The sequence below is a fragment of the Mobula hypostoma genome, chromosome 2 (assembly GCF_963921235.1).
Source record: "Mobula hypostoma chromosome 2, sMobHyp1.1, whole genome shotgun sequence".
NCBI lineage: Eukaryota > Metazoa > Chordata > Chondrichthyes > Myliobatiformes > Myliobatidae > Mobula > Mobula hypostoma.
The window spans coordinates 170,640,342-170,655,544 of record NC_086098.1 but is presented as its reverse complement, the minus strand read 5'-3'; the positions used below and the strand labels follow the sequence as shown (position 1 = coordinate 170,655,544).

The window sequence follows — 15,203 nt, the reverse complement described above, 5'->3', positions numbered from 1 at the left end:
TCTCTCTGATTTGTAGCCCACTCTGGGAAATGGTGCAGGAGGGCATGGACCTGAAGAGCATTAAATGGTCTCAGCATTAGAACTTCCTGGAAGAAACTGCTGCATATGACTTTTGTCATGGTCAGTGACTTGTAAGATGACCACCAGTGGGACTCTGCTTGCTGTCAACTGTGGAATGGGTAGATTAAACCAAGTGCATCGGTATACCCTCTGCTGAGTCATTGTTTTAACATAAATGTGGTGAATTCTATCCTCTTCTGTCACATTGGTAAATTCAAACTTTTAAGCTATTGGCAAACTTGGTAAGTTCTAGCTATCGAAAGAATACATAATCAGAAATGATTGACGTTTTAAGCAATCTTGGATACAGTATGAAAAACTTTCGCATACTCTGGTACCTAATCTGGTGGCTATCGATTAGACTTGGAGACAGACCTGTACTATTTGATGCAGCACCTAGTGTAATATCAGATAAAAGAATCCTGTCATCTTGTAATCTTCATACCTCTCTGGGGGAGCAGTTTCGTATGGCCGATGGTCTTGCATCAACTTCACTACCCACTGGATGAGTGAAGTTAGTTGGTGCTCCTGTGCTGCAGATGTGTATGGTTTCCGTTGGATTCTTTCCTTTCAGTTAAAAGTGGTGGTTGGTCACACTGGTAGAGTGATCTGCTCAAACTTTGTCTAGCTAGACTCCTGAGCTGGGCTTGTTGGCCCTAGAGGAATGCTGTCACACACTGTAAACTTACAACTGGAATCGGAGCGTGAGAGAGAAGGGAAGGCACAAAGGGATGTCTCACAGTTTATGCAAACAAACTAACCAAGTACTCAGAATCTCCTGTGAGCAATGCAAGTAATTACACGCATGCAAGTAATTTCAGATTACGGTTAAAACTTTTGTACTTTATTGACTTGAATGAACAGTTCTTGTGGTAGAATATGGTGACAAATCCCAAAGCAGTATACGGTGATATATACTTACGTAATTTCCTTTGAACTTGACTGTATTTACATCAAATTAGCATAATTTTTTTCCCAATTCCAAACTGATTCAGGTGCTTGGTTTATGGTAAATCTCTCACTGAAGTTGGGGGTAGTGGGTGGGGGTGGGGGGAACGATCACCAGACTCAGGAAACCTACAAAGGAAAAGTCAGTTTAGAGATTTGTGGACAGAAATTGGAAAGGAAAAAGCTGGGTGATAGTGTGAGAGGAGATGCTGAACTCCATCAGCATATTTGTAGTGGGGAGAAAAACTGCCTTCTGGCAGTGTTTATGGTCCAGCAGAAACTGGGGTTGAGAAGCTCCTGTACTTCAGGAGCAGGTGAGATCTGATCATTTGTCGACCCTGTCTGTTAGTAATACCGGAGTGACATTTATCTGCACCCATAAATGGGAAAAGTCGTATCTGTGGCTTCACAATGATTTAACAAGACAATGCCTCAGGCCCATTTGAAATTAGAAAGCACAAACTGCTCACTTCATTCTTTGTTACACTGGTGTAAGATTTGCTTTATTTTTTAGAGTTGTCCCATCCATTTTAAAGGTGTCGATTTGTACATGGTGATGACGTAAATGCGTTTTTCTCACGTGAACGTAAGCGTGTGGGTATGAAAATAACTTGAGGACAGAGGGGCATCATTTGATTTACCTTGGGTACCCATATGTTCACTGGAAGTTCAGAAGCCAAAGTCCCTCTGCTTTGTACTGGAACTATTGCATGGATTCTCTGCACTGAAGCCTGGCTCAAGGACTTGTGAACTTTGCACCTAGAGCTAGACGGTCTCCCAGTGTACCTTCCCCTTATCCTGCTATTTTAGCTTTAATATAAAACACTCATGCCTGGAGAATGCCCAAAACATTAAAAACATAGATTTTAATGAATATTGATTCCAGGCAAATGAGCTTCATTACTTGCAGACCTAGGAAATGCTCTTTTCAAAGTCAGAGGACCAAAGAGCTGAGATTTCAAAAGGGATGAAAGGTATCACAGAAGTTATTGTCTCTTCCCAGGAAACCCATGCACTGTGTGCATGATTCCAATTAACTCAACCTGCCCTTGCTTGGCTAGACCAATACTAAATTCTTTTGCCCATTCATTACAACTATTTCTATACAGGTATTTGATGTTTCTTAACAACTTGGACATGGGTCAGAATAGTTGTCAGTTAATCCTTGTATCAAGAGCAATCTTAATTCAACATAAATTCTCCCTATCTCCCATTGTTCCACTCCCATTGTTTCAAGGGAATCAGTTAGGAATGAGACAAAAGGATACAGATCCCATATCCATTGATTTGCCAGGATCATCGCCATGATCCTGGGGAATTAATCCCCATTGACTTGAGAGAAATTTAGTGACCAGATAATCCACCAGCCCACATGCCTCTGACTTGATCAGGATTCAGTGTTGGAAATGTCATTGTGAAAAGTCCCTGGTTGTGTCTTGTTCACTTGCTGCTGAAGTGAAGCTGAAGGCTGTTCAAATTAAGTCAGTCGCAACAGCTGTGAGTAACAACTTGAAAGGAAAATAGGCAGTCCGCATGCTTTGTCCCAGCACAATCCAACTGAACTGAAATTATAGAACTCTTCTCTCTTGATAACCTTTTAACTGCAAAAGTGATATTTCTCTGGTCTTCAGCTCTCTGCGGTGTTCACTTATTTGGAGTTTCATCAGTGACGATGTGTTGGGTCATGCTGCAGACCCACTGACAATCAGGAGGGAATGGGAATAGCATCAATCAAGCCAAGATTTTTCCTGTCTTCAGGTGGTAACTGTAAAGGATGTCAGGAAGTTGCACTGAAGTGTCAACTTTCTATGTAATGTACCATTAGTACAATTTATGCTTTCTTTTGTGTTTAAACATATTTTGTGTTCTCAAGGACCTTTCGATCTGCTGTTTTGTTAACATAACGTACGAGACCTCATATATTAGAGGATTACGTAACCTTGTGCTATAGCCATAGTTTCAAGCAGATGTTTATTAATACTGTTACTCCAATGTAGAGACTGTATGTGTATGGTAAATAACAGCCATTTTGCTCTCTGTAAGTTCAGTGGTGTAGTTTTGTAATTACACAGAATAAAACCATTCTTATCACGACTCATAAGCCATTCACAGATTTTGTCAGTTAAGTCTTTGTATCTCTCCAGTTGTTGACTTCTAATGAATCGTAAACACACGAGATTCTACAGATGCTAGAAATCCAGAGCAACACATGCAAAATGCTGGAGGAACTCAGCAAGTCAGGCAGTATTGATCGAGGGGAGCAAACAGTTGAAATGTTGGCCCAAAGTGTTGACTGTTTATTCCTCTCCATGGTTGCTGCCTGGCCGGCAGCATTTTCTGTGTTTCCAATGGATCTTATTTGTTTATTGCATATAGCCCCGATTATTTTGTACAGGTTGGATAAATCTACTGTCTCAGGAGGGGTTAGACAGCTACAGCCCAGAAACATGCCCTTTGGCCTATTTTGTCTGTGCCAAATTTATTCTGCCAAGTCTGGTTGACCAGCACTTGGTCCATAGCCCTCCCATCCATGTACCTATTCAAACTTCTCGTTGCAATCAAACCCTCATCCATCACCATGGCAGCTCGTTCCACACTTTCACCACTCTAAGTAAAGATACCCTTAAATATTTCACCTTTCATCCTTAACCTATGATCTATTTCTAGTCTCACCCAACTTCAGTGGAAAATGCCTACTTGTATTTACCTTATCCATACCTCTCATTTTGTATGCCACTGTCACAGCTCCCTTCATTCTCCTGCACTCCAGAGAATAAAGTCCTAGCCGATTCAACCTTTACATATAACTCAATTCCTGGCCACCTCCTTACAGACTATGTTCTTGGGCACAGGCTGTATGGTACAGGAAAAAACCAAGTCACAACAGGGTTGTGTTCCTGAGAACTGTCCCTAAACCAAACAGAAAGGGTCACAGAAACAGCCGTGATGGAAAGCCAGTAGGTGTGGGAGGAGTGGCTACCAGCCGGCCACACTGACGTAGTGAGTCTGCTCACCTCCACCTAACCCCTGGTTTTTGTGGCAGGGTGGGGAAGGGAGGCAGAAGACACATGGAATTGCCACTGGGCAGAAAACTACTCAATTTACTCCACGTAATAAAAAGAAGTAGCTGAAGGCGTTGGATACACTTAAGACTGAGCCCTGATATTCTAGCAATGGTTCGGAAGCCTTGTGCTCCAGTCGTGTCACGTTCATTTGAGAGCTGGTGTGGTACGTAACAGTTTAGTGTAATGCTGCTAATACAATGCCAGCAAAAGGGGCTCATAACGCCACTATCTGTAGAGAGGCTGTACTGTGAGGGATTTCCTCCCACATTCCAAAGACTTGCAGGTTAGAAGACTAATTGATAGAATGGCTGTAAGTGGGCAGTGTGGGTTCATTGAGCCGGCAAGGGCTGTTATCATGATGTAGCTATAAATATAATTTAAAAATTAAATATGTTGATAGTTGGCAAGTAACATTCACACCACATGAGCGCTAGGTCATGATAGCTGGCTGGAGAAAATCCAGCCATTATCTCCTGTGCCTCACCATACTCGAGCATTTGATAAACAACAAGATTTGTAACGTTACATACTAGGGGCAATGTACAGCAGCGAATCACGGATATTTGAGATGTGGGAGGAAAACCGGTGTCGTCATGGAGAACATACAATTTCCATGCAGGCTGCACCTGAGGTCAAGATTGAGCCCACATCACTGGCACGGAGAGTCTGAGGCTCCTCTAGTTGTGCCACAGTGAAGGTTTTGCATTTCCTGAATCTGAGGCCCCAACTTGTCAGCTGTGTGCTGATCTCATGTCAACTTTCTAGAGGAGTTATCCTCCAGTACCTTGACCTCCCTCCTCGTTAACACTTGGGAGGAAAGACTCAGAGGATCAACCTGTAGAAGGATATGGGGCCAGGGCAGAAAGCTAGGTGACATTAGCTGGGCATTACCTTACTGAAATAAACACACTAGGTTCTGCAGATGCTGAAAACACACACTAAATGCTGGAGGAACTTAGCAGGTCAGGCAGCATCTCTGACAGGTGATAGGTGGGTGGATGGGGATGGGGGTTGAAGTAAGAAGCTGGATACAGCCTAGTCCATCACAGGTAAAGACGTCCCAACCATTGAGTATATCTACATGAAACGCTGTTGCAGGAAAGCAGCATCCATCATCTAGGATCCCCACCACCCAGGACATGCTCGCTTCTCACAGCTGCCATCAGGAAGAAGATGCAAGAGCCTCAGGATTCACACAACCAGGTTCAGCAACAATTATTACTCTTCAACCATCAGGCTTTTGAACCAGAGGGGATAATTTCACATGCCCCGTCATTGAAATGTTCCCACAACCAATGGACTAACTTTCAAGGGAGGTAAAGATATGTTTAGTGGTAGGATCCGTTTAGAGATAGCGGAAGTTGCGGAGAAAAATCTGTTGGATGTGGAGGCTGATGGCTGGTGGTAGGTGAGGACAAGAAGGACTCGTCACTATTATGGCAGCGCATGGATGTCTGGAAACTGGACATGCAGTGAGGGCAGCATTAATGGTGGAGGAGGGGGAAACTGCATGTTTTAAAGAAGGAGGACATCTCTGATGTCATGGAATGGAAAGCCGAGCCCTGGGATCAGATGAGGCGGAGGCAGAAAACTGAGTGGGAAGAGGTGTAGTCAAGATAACCATGGGGATCAGTAGATCTGTAAAAGATGTCAGTAGACAGGCTGTCTCCAGAGATGAAGGCAGATCAAGAAACAGGAAGGAGGTGTCAGAGATGGACCAAGTGAATTTAAGGGCGGGATGTAAGTTAGAGGCCAGGGAATTGAAAGTTACCAAGGACATGAGAAGTGTCGCAGATGTTGGTGGGAAGGAACTGAACCAAGGAGGATAGAATGGATGCGAGATATGAGGTACTTTGATAATAAAATTTACTTTGGACTTTACTTTGGAACGGGATAGGTGGACGAGGTAGGAGATAAAGTTTTCACCTGCCATCTTGTACTTCTTCCCCTTCCCCCACCTTCTTATTCAGGCTCCCGCCCCCTTCCTTTCCAGTGCTGATGAGGGGTCTCGGCCCAAAACAGTGACTTTCTATTCCCCTCCACAGCTGGTGCCTGACCTGTTAAGACTTGGAATATAAACTGACTTTCGTCCTCTACAGATGCTGCTGGATGTGCTGAGTAACTCCAGTGTTTTCTGTTGTAGGACACGGAATCAGAACCTTTGGCCCAACTAAATCATGTCAACCAAGCTGTCTACCCAAACTAGTTCCATTCGCCTGCTTTTGGCCCATATCCCTCTCAACCTTTCCCAACCATGTACCCTTTAACTTTTGTCATTGTTCCTCCCTCTGCTTTTCTTTGTCTCATAAAAACTGCAGGGACTGGAAAGTTATAAATGATGTGAAACATAGGTATCCTTGCATAGCCAACATCCAGATTGAACAGGAAATTTGAAGGGCTAGTGGTACGTAGAACACAGAACGCTATAGCACAGTACAGGCCCTTTTGCCCCTGATATTGTGCCGACCTTTTAACCTACTTTAAAATCAATCTAACTCTTCCCATCTATACAGCCCTCCATTTTTCTAGCATTCTAATCTAGTGTCTATCTAAGGGTTTCTTAAGTTTCTCTAATGTATCTGCCGCTACCACGACCCCTGGCATCACATTGCACATACTCAGCACTCTCTGTGTTTAAAAAAACTACCTCTGACATCCCCCTTCTCCCCCCGCCCATACTTTCCTCCAATCACCTTAAAATTATACACACCAAATGTTGAAGGAAATACCGGCTGAGATCCAAACATCAACTGTTCATTCATTCCCATCGATGTTGCCTGACCTGCTGAGTTTGTCCAGCAGTTCGTGAGTGTTGCCTTGAATTTCCATCATCTACAGACTTTCTCGTGTTTAAAATGTCACTATTAGTAATTACCACTACTAGGACATCGATATGAAGTAGAATATCACCTCAGTCACAGTTTACATACCCTTAAAATGATGCCCCCTTGGTATTAGCCATTTCACTCTGGGAAAAAGTTTCTGGTTATCTACTCGGTATATGCCTCTTATCAACTTATACACCACACCGCTATCAAGTCACCTCTCATCCTTCTTCACTTGAAAGAGAAAAGCCCTAGCTTGCTCAACCTCTCATCATAAGACATGCTCTCATTCTCATCTTCTGCACCCTCTCTAAAGCTTCCACATTCTTGCTATAATGAGGCAACCAGAACTGAACACACCATGCTCCATGTGTGGTCTAACCAGAATTTTATGGAGCTGCAACATTACCCGTAGCTCTTGAACTCAGTCTCCAAACAATGAAGGCCAACACATGATGTGCCTTTGTAACACTATTCATTAGCATTTAACATTTCACTGCAATTGTTTTTGAAAGACAAGAGACAGCAGAACCTGCCTGTTGTCTTGCACTATTTATTGTTGGAATTTATTGATTTTGTATTTGCCCTGTGCTGCTGCTGCAAAACAAGTTTCATGTCATATATCAGTGATAATAAACCTGAATCTGGACCAACAGTCAAGACAAAGGGTCATGAACGTTGACTGTCCATTCCCCTCCACTGGTGCTGCCTCACTGCTTACACTGAAGGGGTTGGCAGAGTTGTTAATCAAGTTGTGCTTAGTTGCTCCAGTATTCACGGGACCACAGAAGGGACAATAAGCTCAGTATACTAATCTGAAAGGACTGCAAGTGGATGGAGTGAAAATGAAATACTGCTCGATGCTGGAAATTTGAAATACCATCAGTGTGTGCTGGCCAGCGGGCCAGGCAGCATCCATGGAGAGAGAAACACAGTTAACGTTTCAGATTGTAGGACTCATCAGAACTGGAAGTACTGTTTGGTACCCCAGATGGCTGGAAGGCTACATATCTTGCTAACATTATCCCTGATCCAATATCATCAGAAGTTTATCATTTGTCCAGGTTATCATAACATCACACCAGTCTCTGCCCCATGAACACTGTCTGCACTTCTCTCTGCCTTGGGAAAGCATCAGGATAATCAAAGGACCCTACCCACCTTGGACATTTTCTGCATTAGGCAGAAAATACTAACACTTGACAACACATTACCAGGAGGCTATTGAATAGTCTCTGAGTACAATAAAATGGACTCTTGGCCTCACTATTGAACTTGAACCTCATTGTCTGCTTGCACTGTACTTTCTCAGTAGTGATAACACATTTGCAGGGTGGAGATACACCTCTTCCAAAGTAATTGTAAGGCACTCCTTCCCTCCACTAGTCTGCAGGTCACCCTTGGGCAAGGAGAGACACCTACTTAGCCCCCAGTCAGGGTCATGTGATGCAAATCTCAAATCCTGGTTATGTGACCACTGATGTCAGGCAGATAATCTCTGACGAGTATTGATAATGGCTGGAGTCGCCCATCTTGTAAAGACACTGCCCAGAAGAAGCCAATGGCAAACCACCTAATAACTGTGACTAAGTTTTAAAAGTCATCATTTGCCATGTTGCACTAGGGCTACACAAATGCAATCCTTCAAAGGCTTGTGGGGACTATTGAGTGGATCATTGGTGTCACTCTTCCACCCAGCTGAGATATTGATCAGGAGCGCTGCGTATGCAGGGCCCTTAGCATTGTCAGTGATCCCTCCTATCCGTCCAACAATCTATTTGGCCCCCTACCACCAGGCAGAAGATACTGAACCATTAATACAAGGGCAGTCAGGATGGGAATTCTTCTACCAGGCCGCGAGACACCCAGGGACATGTGAAAGCGCTAGTAGCGCTAAATTCCTGACGAAGGGTCTCGGCCCGAAACGTCGACTGTACCTCTTCCTAGAGATGATGCCTGGCCTGTTGCGTTCACCAGCATTTTTATGTGTTTATTTTTAAATTTATGTTGTAAACGCACCTTATTATTTGTTGATTTATTTGTAGTAGAATTACTTTGTCTTGTGTGAACGTTGTTTCGTTTGACGATATACATGTATACACTTGAAATGACAATAGACAACGCAACACTTCCACTATGTCCTCCTAACCGACCAATTTCTTCCGCCCCGCAGGCTTTGGTCGTACACTTCCGTCAATGTGGCGATAACTTCCGTGAAACACACGTCATCCACCTTTACTTCCGCCCCGACCAGCCGGTGTCCTTACTTCCGCCCCTCTAATGACGACAGTCGGCGACGGACCCTCCAAAGGGCGTTTCCGGTGTGAGGCGGATGTGGCCGAGAGGAGCCCGAGGTTGAGAGCGGGAGTTACGCGAGCCATGGAGGAGGTTCAGCGGCGGCATCCGCGACGGTAGGGAGCGGGTCGGAGGTGGCAAGGGAAGGGAGGGGGGACGCCCGTGGCGGAGCGGAGGGAACGGAACAGAACGAGAAACAAGGAGCACAGAGGGTGACGGGGAGAGGGGAAGAGGGGGCAGAACGAGTGCAGGAGATGGGAGGTTGGCAGGGGGTCGGTGGATGTTCATGGCGGGAGAGATGAGCCATATCCTGGGGAGTGGGGAGCATGGTGCTGTGATCTGGGGAGAAGAGGGTGGATCCTGGGGAACTGTGTGTATGCCGGTTCGGAACGGACAAGGGGAAGTCCCGAGTGTGGGGCCCAAGTAGTATCACCTTTCCCAGCATCCACCCTCTCCTGAGATCACAGCACCCTGATCCCACTCCCCCTCCCCATGATCACATCCATCTGTCCTGAGCTTGCCCTCCCCGCTCAGGTAATAACGTTCCCCCCTCATTCGCTCTCATCATCATTCCCTTGCTCTCCCAGGGCCAGTGTACTTTCTCCCTCCCAGGATCGCCTCTCCCCCTCCCCATGACTTTTCCCTGAATCCTGTCTTACTGTTCAGTCTTTGGTTTACATCGCTAATGTTTCCCAATATCAAACGTAAAAGATTTTCCCAAATGATCCCATTTTAAAATATTGTTATATGTACTTAAATCCAACCAAAAGTCAAGTCTTTTTCTATAATATTGAAAGTCCCCAGCTTTCCTGGTGGTTATGACAACCAGTCTTAAAGCTAGATGACAACCAGGAAAGTAGGAAGACATCAGGCCGTAGGTTAGGAAACGTCAATGGGACTAAGTTTCATTATTATGCTGTGCATAAAAAAGAGGTGTTTCCACTCTTCAACTTGAATTGAAACTTCCATGTTTAAATAGTCATGATAAGTGTTCTTAACTTCCTTCCTTGAAAAAGAGGAACTACTGTAACCGTTGCTTCAGTGCCCATGTTTTAGGCTACTGGTTTGGCCATAGTTCAAAATCTTCATACTAAATTTATTATCAAAGCACACACAAAATGCTGAAGGAACTCAGTAAGTCAGGCAGCACCTATGGAAATGAACAGACAGTTGACTTTTGGGCTGGGACCCTTCTTCAGGACTGGAAAGAAAGAGGGGAGATGCCAGAATATAAAAGTGGGGGGAGGGGAAGGAGGATAGCTAGAAGATGATAGGTGAAGCCAGGTGGGTGGGAAAGGAAAGGGGCTGGAGAGGAAGGAATCTGACCGGAGAGGAGAGTGGAGTTGGAGGGGTAGAAATCAGACAGGAGAGGAGAGTGGGGTTGGAGGGGTAGGAATCGGACAGGAGAGGAGAGAGGGGTTGGAGGGGTAAGAATCGGACAGGAGAGGAGAGTGGGGTTGGAGGAGCAGGAATCGGACAGGAGAGGAGAGTGGGGTTGGAGGGGCAGGAATCGGACAGGAGAGGAGAGTGGGGTTGGAGGGGAAGGAATCGGACAGAGGAGAGTGGGGTTGAAGGAATCGGACAGTGGAGAGTGAGGTTGGAGGGGAAGGAATCGGACAGAGGAGAGTGGGGTTGAAGGAATCGGACAAAGGAGAGTGGGGTTGGAGGGGAAGGAATCGGACAGAGGAGAGTGGGGTTGGAGGGGAAGGAATCGGACAGAGGAGAGTGGGGTTGGAGGGGAAGGAATCGGACAGAGGAGAGTGGGGTTGGAGGGGAAGGAATCGGATAGGAGAGGAGAGTGGGGTTGGAGGGGAAGGAATCGGACAAGAGGAGAGTGGGGTTGGAGGGGAAGGAATCGGCCAGGAGAGGAGAGTGGGGTTGGAGGGGAAGGAATCGGACAGAGGAGAGTGGGGTTGGAGGGGAAGGAATCGGACAGGAGAGGAGAGTGGATTATAGGAGAATGGGAAGGAAGAGAGATTCCAGGAAGAGGTGATAGGCGGGTGAGCAGAAGTAAGAGGTATGGAAGAAGAGGCGAGGGAGAGTTAAAACTATTGTTGGCGGAAGGAGAAATGGATTTTCAGGAGGCTACCCAGATGTAATATGAGGTGTGAATCTCCCCTGAGATTCATTTCCTTGCCGACATTCACAGCAGTTATTATCAGCAAAATCAATGGAAAACTGCATACATCAAAGATGGTCATAAAACTAATGTGTAAATAGAAAAAAATCACAATATAGTAATTGATAAGCAATAAATATAGAAAACATGAGTTGTGGAGTCCTTGAGGGTGAGTCCAGAGGTGGTGAAGTCAGTTCATTGTTGGGGTAGGTGAAGCTGTGCTCTGGTTCAAGAGCTGATGATGGTTGAGGGGTAGTAACTGTTCCTGGTCTTGGTGGTGTGGGACCTGAGGCTCCTGCATCTTCTTGGGTGGTGGGGGATAGGAAAGTGACGTGAGTGGACGAGGCACGTGATCTGTATAAAGCTTATCAATAGGTGGGGTGTAGTATCACACCAACGTATTAAATGGGAACCTCACTTTTCTGTTCTTTCTAACCATTGGAAGGCTTCCACACTCAAAGTGGCTGTGAATGCAACAACAGTAACAGCATTTAAAAAGCAACCAGACGGGTTCTTTCATGAGCAAGACAGGGACATAGAATTAAGAGGCAAGTGGGATAGTATAGATGTGGTGGGCAGAAGAGCCTGTTTCTACGCTATGCCGCACTTTGACTCTATAAAAGAATGGATGAGGCTTCCGTTTATTATCCTGACCCAATGAACTGTAGTTCTAACAATTTGGCACGATTGAGCTCTTCATTGGATGTTCCAGCGAAGGCTTTCTGCTCAGATCTCTACTGTAGGACTCAAAGCTACAACTTGTGATTTGGGTGAGACTGACATAGTTTAATTTATTTGTTTAGTTATTGAGATACAGCACGGAATATGCCCTTCTGACCCTTTGCGCTGCCCAGCAATCTCCAATTGAACCCTCACCCAATCACAGGACAATTTACAATGACCAACTGACCTACCAGCCAGTACCTCTTTGGTGTGAGGAACCCCACGCGGTCATGGGGAGAATGCACAAGCTTCTTCAGGCAGCAGTGAGAATTGAACCCAGGTTGCTGGTGCTGTGAAGCGTCGTGCTGACCGTTACATTACCGTGCTGGCCATAACCTTGCTTTGGAGGGTTTACTGTGTGCCTCCAGAGGGAAGTAAAGAAAGATTAGCTATATTTGTCACATGTACATCAAAACATACCATGATTGCATTTTTTACGTCAAATCAAATCAAGATGTGCTGGGGGCAGCCTGTAAATGTCACCATGCTTCCAACATAGTTCTCTTGTGCAATGGCTCAACTTGTCATTTGTACTAATGTTAAATAACTACAAATGTGTAAATTTAGCACGTTATCAATTTCAGAATCTGTCCTCTATATAACACTTTGTAGACCGATAATTATAAATTGTTTATTGAAAATTCCCTCGCTGTTACCCACTGTTTGATAATTATGGACGTTTTACGCATCAGAGGGAGAAACTGTAGACACTCTCACAACAGAAACGAAGGACTGATAAAGATTTGATGAAGAGTCTCAGCTCGAAATATGGATTCTTTATTCCCCTTCGTAGATGCTGCCTGAACTGTTGAGTTCCTCTCATATTTTGTGTGTTTTACTCTGGATTTCCCACATCTGCCGAATCTCCTGTTTAGAACAGACGGGCGGGATGTTCTTTTAGAGCAAAGATGAGGAACTCCTTCAGCCAGAGGGTGGTAAATCTGTGGAATTCTTTGTCGCAGATGGCTGTGAAGGCCAAGTCAATGGGTATATTTACAGTGGAAGTTCTTGATTCATAAGGGCATCACGGGTTAGGGGATAAGGCAGGAGTATGAGGTTAAGGAGGATAGTAAATCAGCTGTGATGGAATGGGGAAGCAGACTCTGGGCTGAATGGCCTCTGTCCGATGGTCCAACAGCAGTTGGTGTGGGAAGTCAGTCACAGCAGTTTACAACAGTAACTATCAATGTAAAAAAGGACAGATTGTGCCGTTGGGTAGTGAAGATTGTGAGTAAGAAGTACATGTTTGCTGTGCAGTTTTCCTCGTCTTTTCCATATTAGATGATTATGATTTGTAAACACAAAATAATCTGCAGATGCTCTAAAAGATCAAAGTAACACTTTCAGTACGCTGGATGAACTCAGCAGGTCGGGCAGCATCAGTCAGAAATGATGAGTGGACGCTTTGGGCCGGAATCCTTCGAAGGGTTCCAGCCTGAAACGTCGACTCATCATTTCTGACTGATGCTGCCCGACCTGCTGAGTTCATCCAGCGTACTGAAAGTGTTACTTTGATGATTATGGTTACGAGGAACACTGCCTACACAGAGCCCTTAGCATTGTCACTGATCCCTCCCATACGTCCAACAATCTCTTCGACAGGCGAGAGGTACCATCGTATTAGGAAGGACTGTTAGGATGGAAAAAGCTTCTTCCCCCGGACTGTGAGATGACTGAACTCCCTGCCACCATCTAGGTCTCACCACGTATAAAGCTTCACTGGTGTTATACTGTTTACTTTTTAAACTTCTGATGTGAATGCTTATTATTTGCTAATTTGTTTGTGGTAATATTACTTTACTGATATGTGTGTGTTCTATGTGTTGTGCAGTTTGGTCTGGAGGAACTTTGTTTCGTTTGGCTGTATACATGTGATAAGTGTGAACTATTGTAGAATGATGACACTCATGACACGCTGGAGGAACTCAGCAGCTCGGGCAGCATCTGTAGAAAAGGGCGGTCAATGTTTTGGGCCGGAACCCTTCGTCAGGACCCGAAACGTCAACCGATCATTTCCATGCATGCTGCCCGACCTGCTGAGTTCCTCCAGCGTGTTGTGAGTGTTGCTTTGATCCCAGCATCTGCAGAGTATTTTGTATGTAGAATGATGATCTGCTGGAAGTGAGCAGAGCATTTACTGAAGATAATACAGAGTATGGATTTGTAAATAAAGAGGAAGGGCTTCCAGTGACAGAGGCTCCACAGTCAAATCGCATAGATTTAAGGTAATAGGTGAAAGAATCTTACTACTGCTTGTTATGCCTGCTGGTGTTGAGGGCAGCAATGAACATCACGGATTCTTCATTGTTGTTTCTTTAACAATTTTGTTTTGACCAGTCAGGGTTGTTAGCCCTGAGCTGAACCCCCGAACCGAGAGGATCAGTGGGCCACTCTTAGTCTGGTCTCTACCCTTTGACCTATTTGGCATGGGTGACCCTGCCCAGAGCCAAAGCACAAGACCCTGACTCCAGCCAACGTAGTTCTCCGGGTCATTGAGACACAAAAGCTTCCAAACCTCATGATAATGTTGTGGTCCTCTTGGAGGGAAGAATCTTAGAGTGAAAACAATTCCCATCAAAATATTGCACTCTGGTGTTCCCAGTATTAACGAGGGGTAGAAGCAGGTTCTATTGGGGCAGTCAGTGCAGCACTGGTGACCGGGCAGCAGGGTTCAATTGCCAGTGCTGTCTGTGAGGAGTTTGTATTTTCTCCCCGTGACTGTGTGTGTTCCGGTTTCCTCCCAGGTTCCAAATACTGTGGGTTAGTAAGTGGTGGGCATACTTCGTTAGCACCGGAAGCATGGCGACACTGCGGACTGCCCCCGATGCATCTTGGACCATGTTGGCCATTGAAACAAATAACGTTTCTCCATAAGAAATAGGAACAGAATTGTGCCATTCAGTGCATTGAGGCTGATCCATCTTCCCTCTCAACCCCATTCCTCTGGCTTCTCCTTTTAACCTTTCACACCCTAACTAATCAAGAACCTATCCATTTCCTCCTTAAGTACACCAAATGACGTTCCTCCATAGCCACCTGTGGCAAAGAATTCCACCGATTCGCCACCCTCTGGCTAAAGAAATTCCTCATCTCTGTTCTAAATGAATGTCCCTCTAATCTGAGGCTGCGCCCTTTGGTCATGGACTCCTCCACTATAGGAAACATCCT

At 45.2% G+C, this 15,203-nt stretch overlaps 2 protein-coding genes across 3 annotated transcripts in view; both read left to right on the top strand.

Moving 5' to 3' along the window:
* nfs1 (NFS1 cysteine desulfurase) overlaps positions 1 to 3,107 on the top strand; it is a 40,765-nt gene extending 37,658 nt beyond the window's left edge. Inside the window, exon 13 of the mRNA XM_063041057.1 lies at positions 17 to 3,107. Coding sequence (XP_062897127.1) covers positions 17 to 80 — 64 coding nt within the window. The 3' untranslated portion in view covers positions 81 to 3,107. The remainder of the gene's footprint in view (positions 1 to 16) is intronic.
* A 6,071-nt stretch (positions 3,108 to 9,178) lies between these two features.
* LOC134342665 (serine/threonine-protein kinase 3/4) overlaps positions 9,179 to 15,203 on the top strand; it is a 226,417-nt gene continuing 220,392 nt past the window's right edge. For both annotated transcript variants that reach the window (XM_063041055.1, XM_063041056.1), the window contains exon 1: positions 9,179 to 9,309. In XM_063041055.1, the coding sequence (XP_062897125.1) occupies positions 9,179 to 9,309 (131 nt within the window). The remainder of the gene's footprint in view (positions 9,310 to 15,203) is intronic.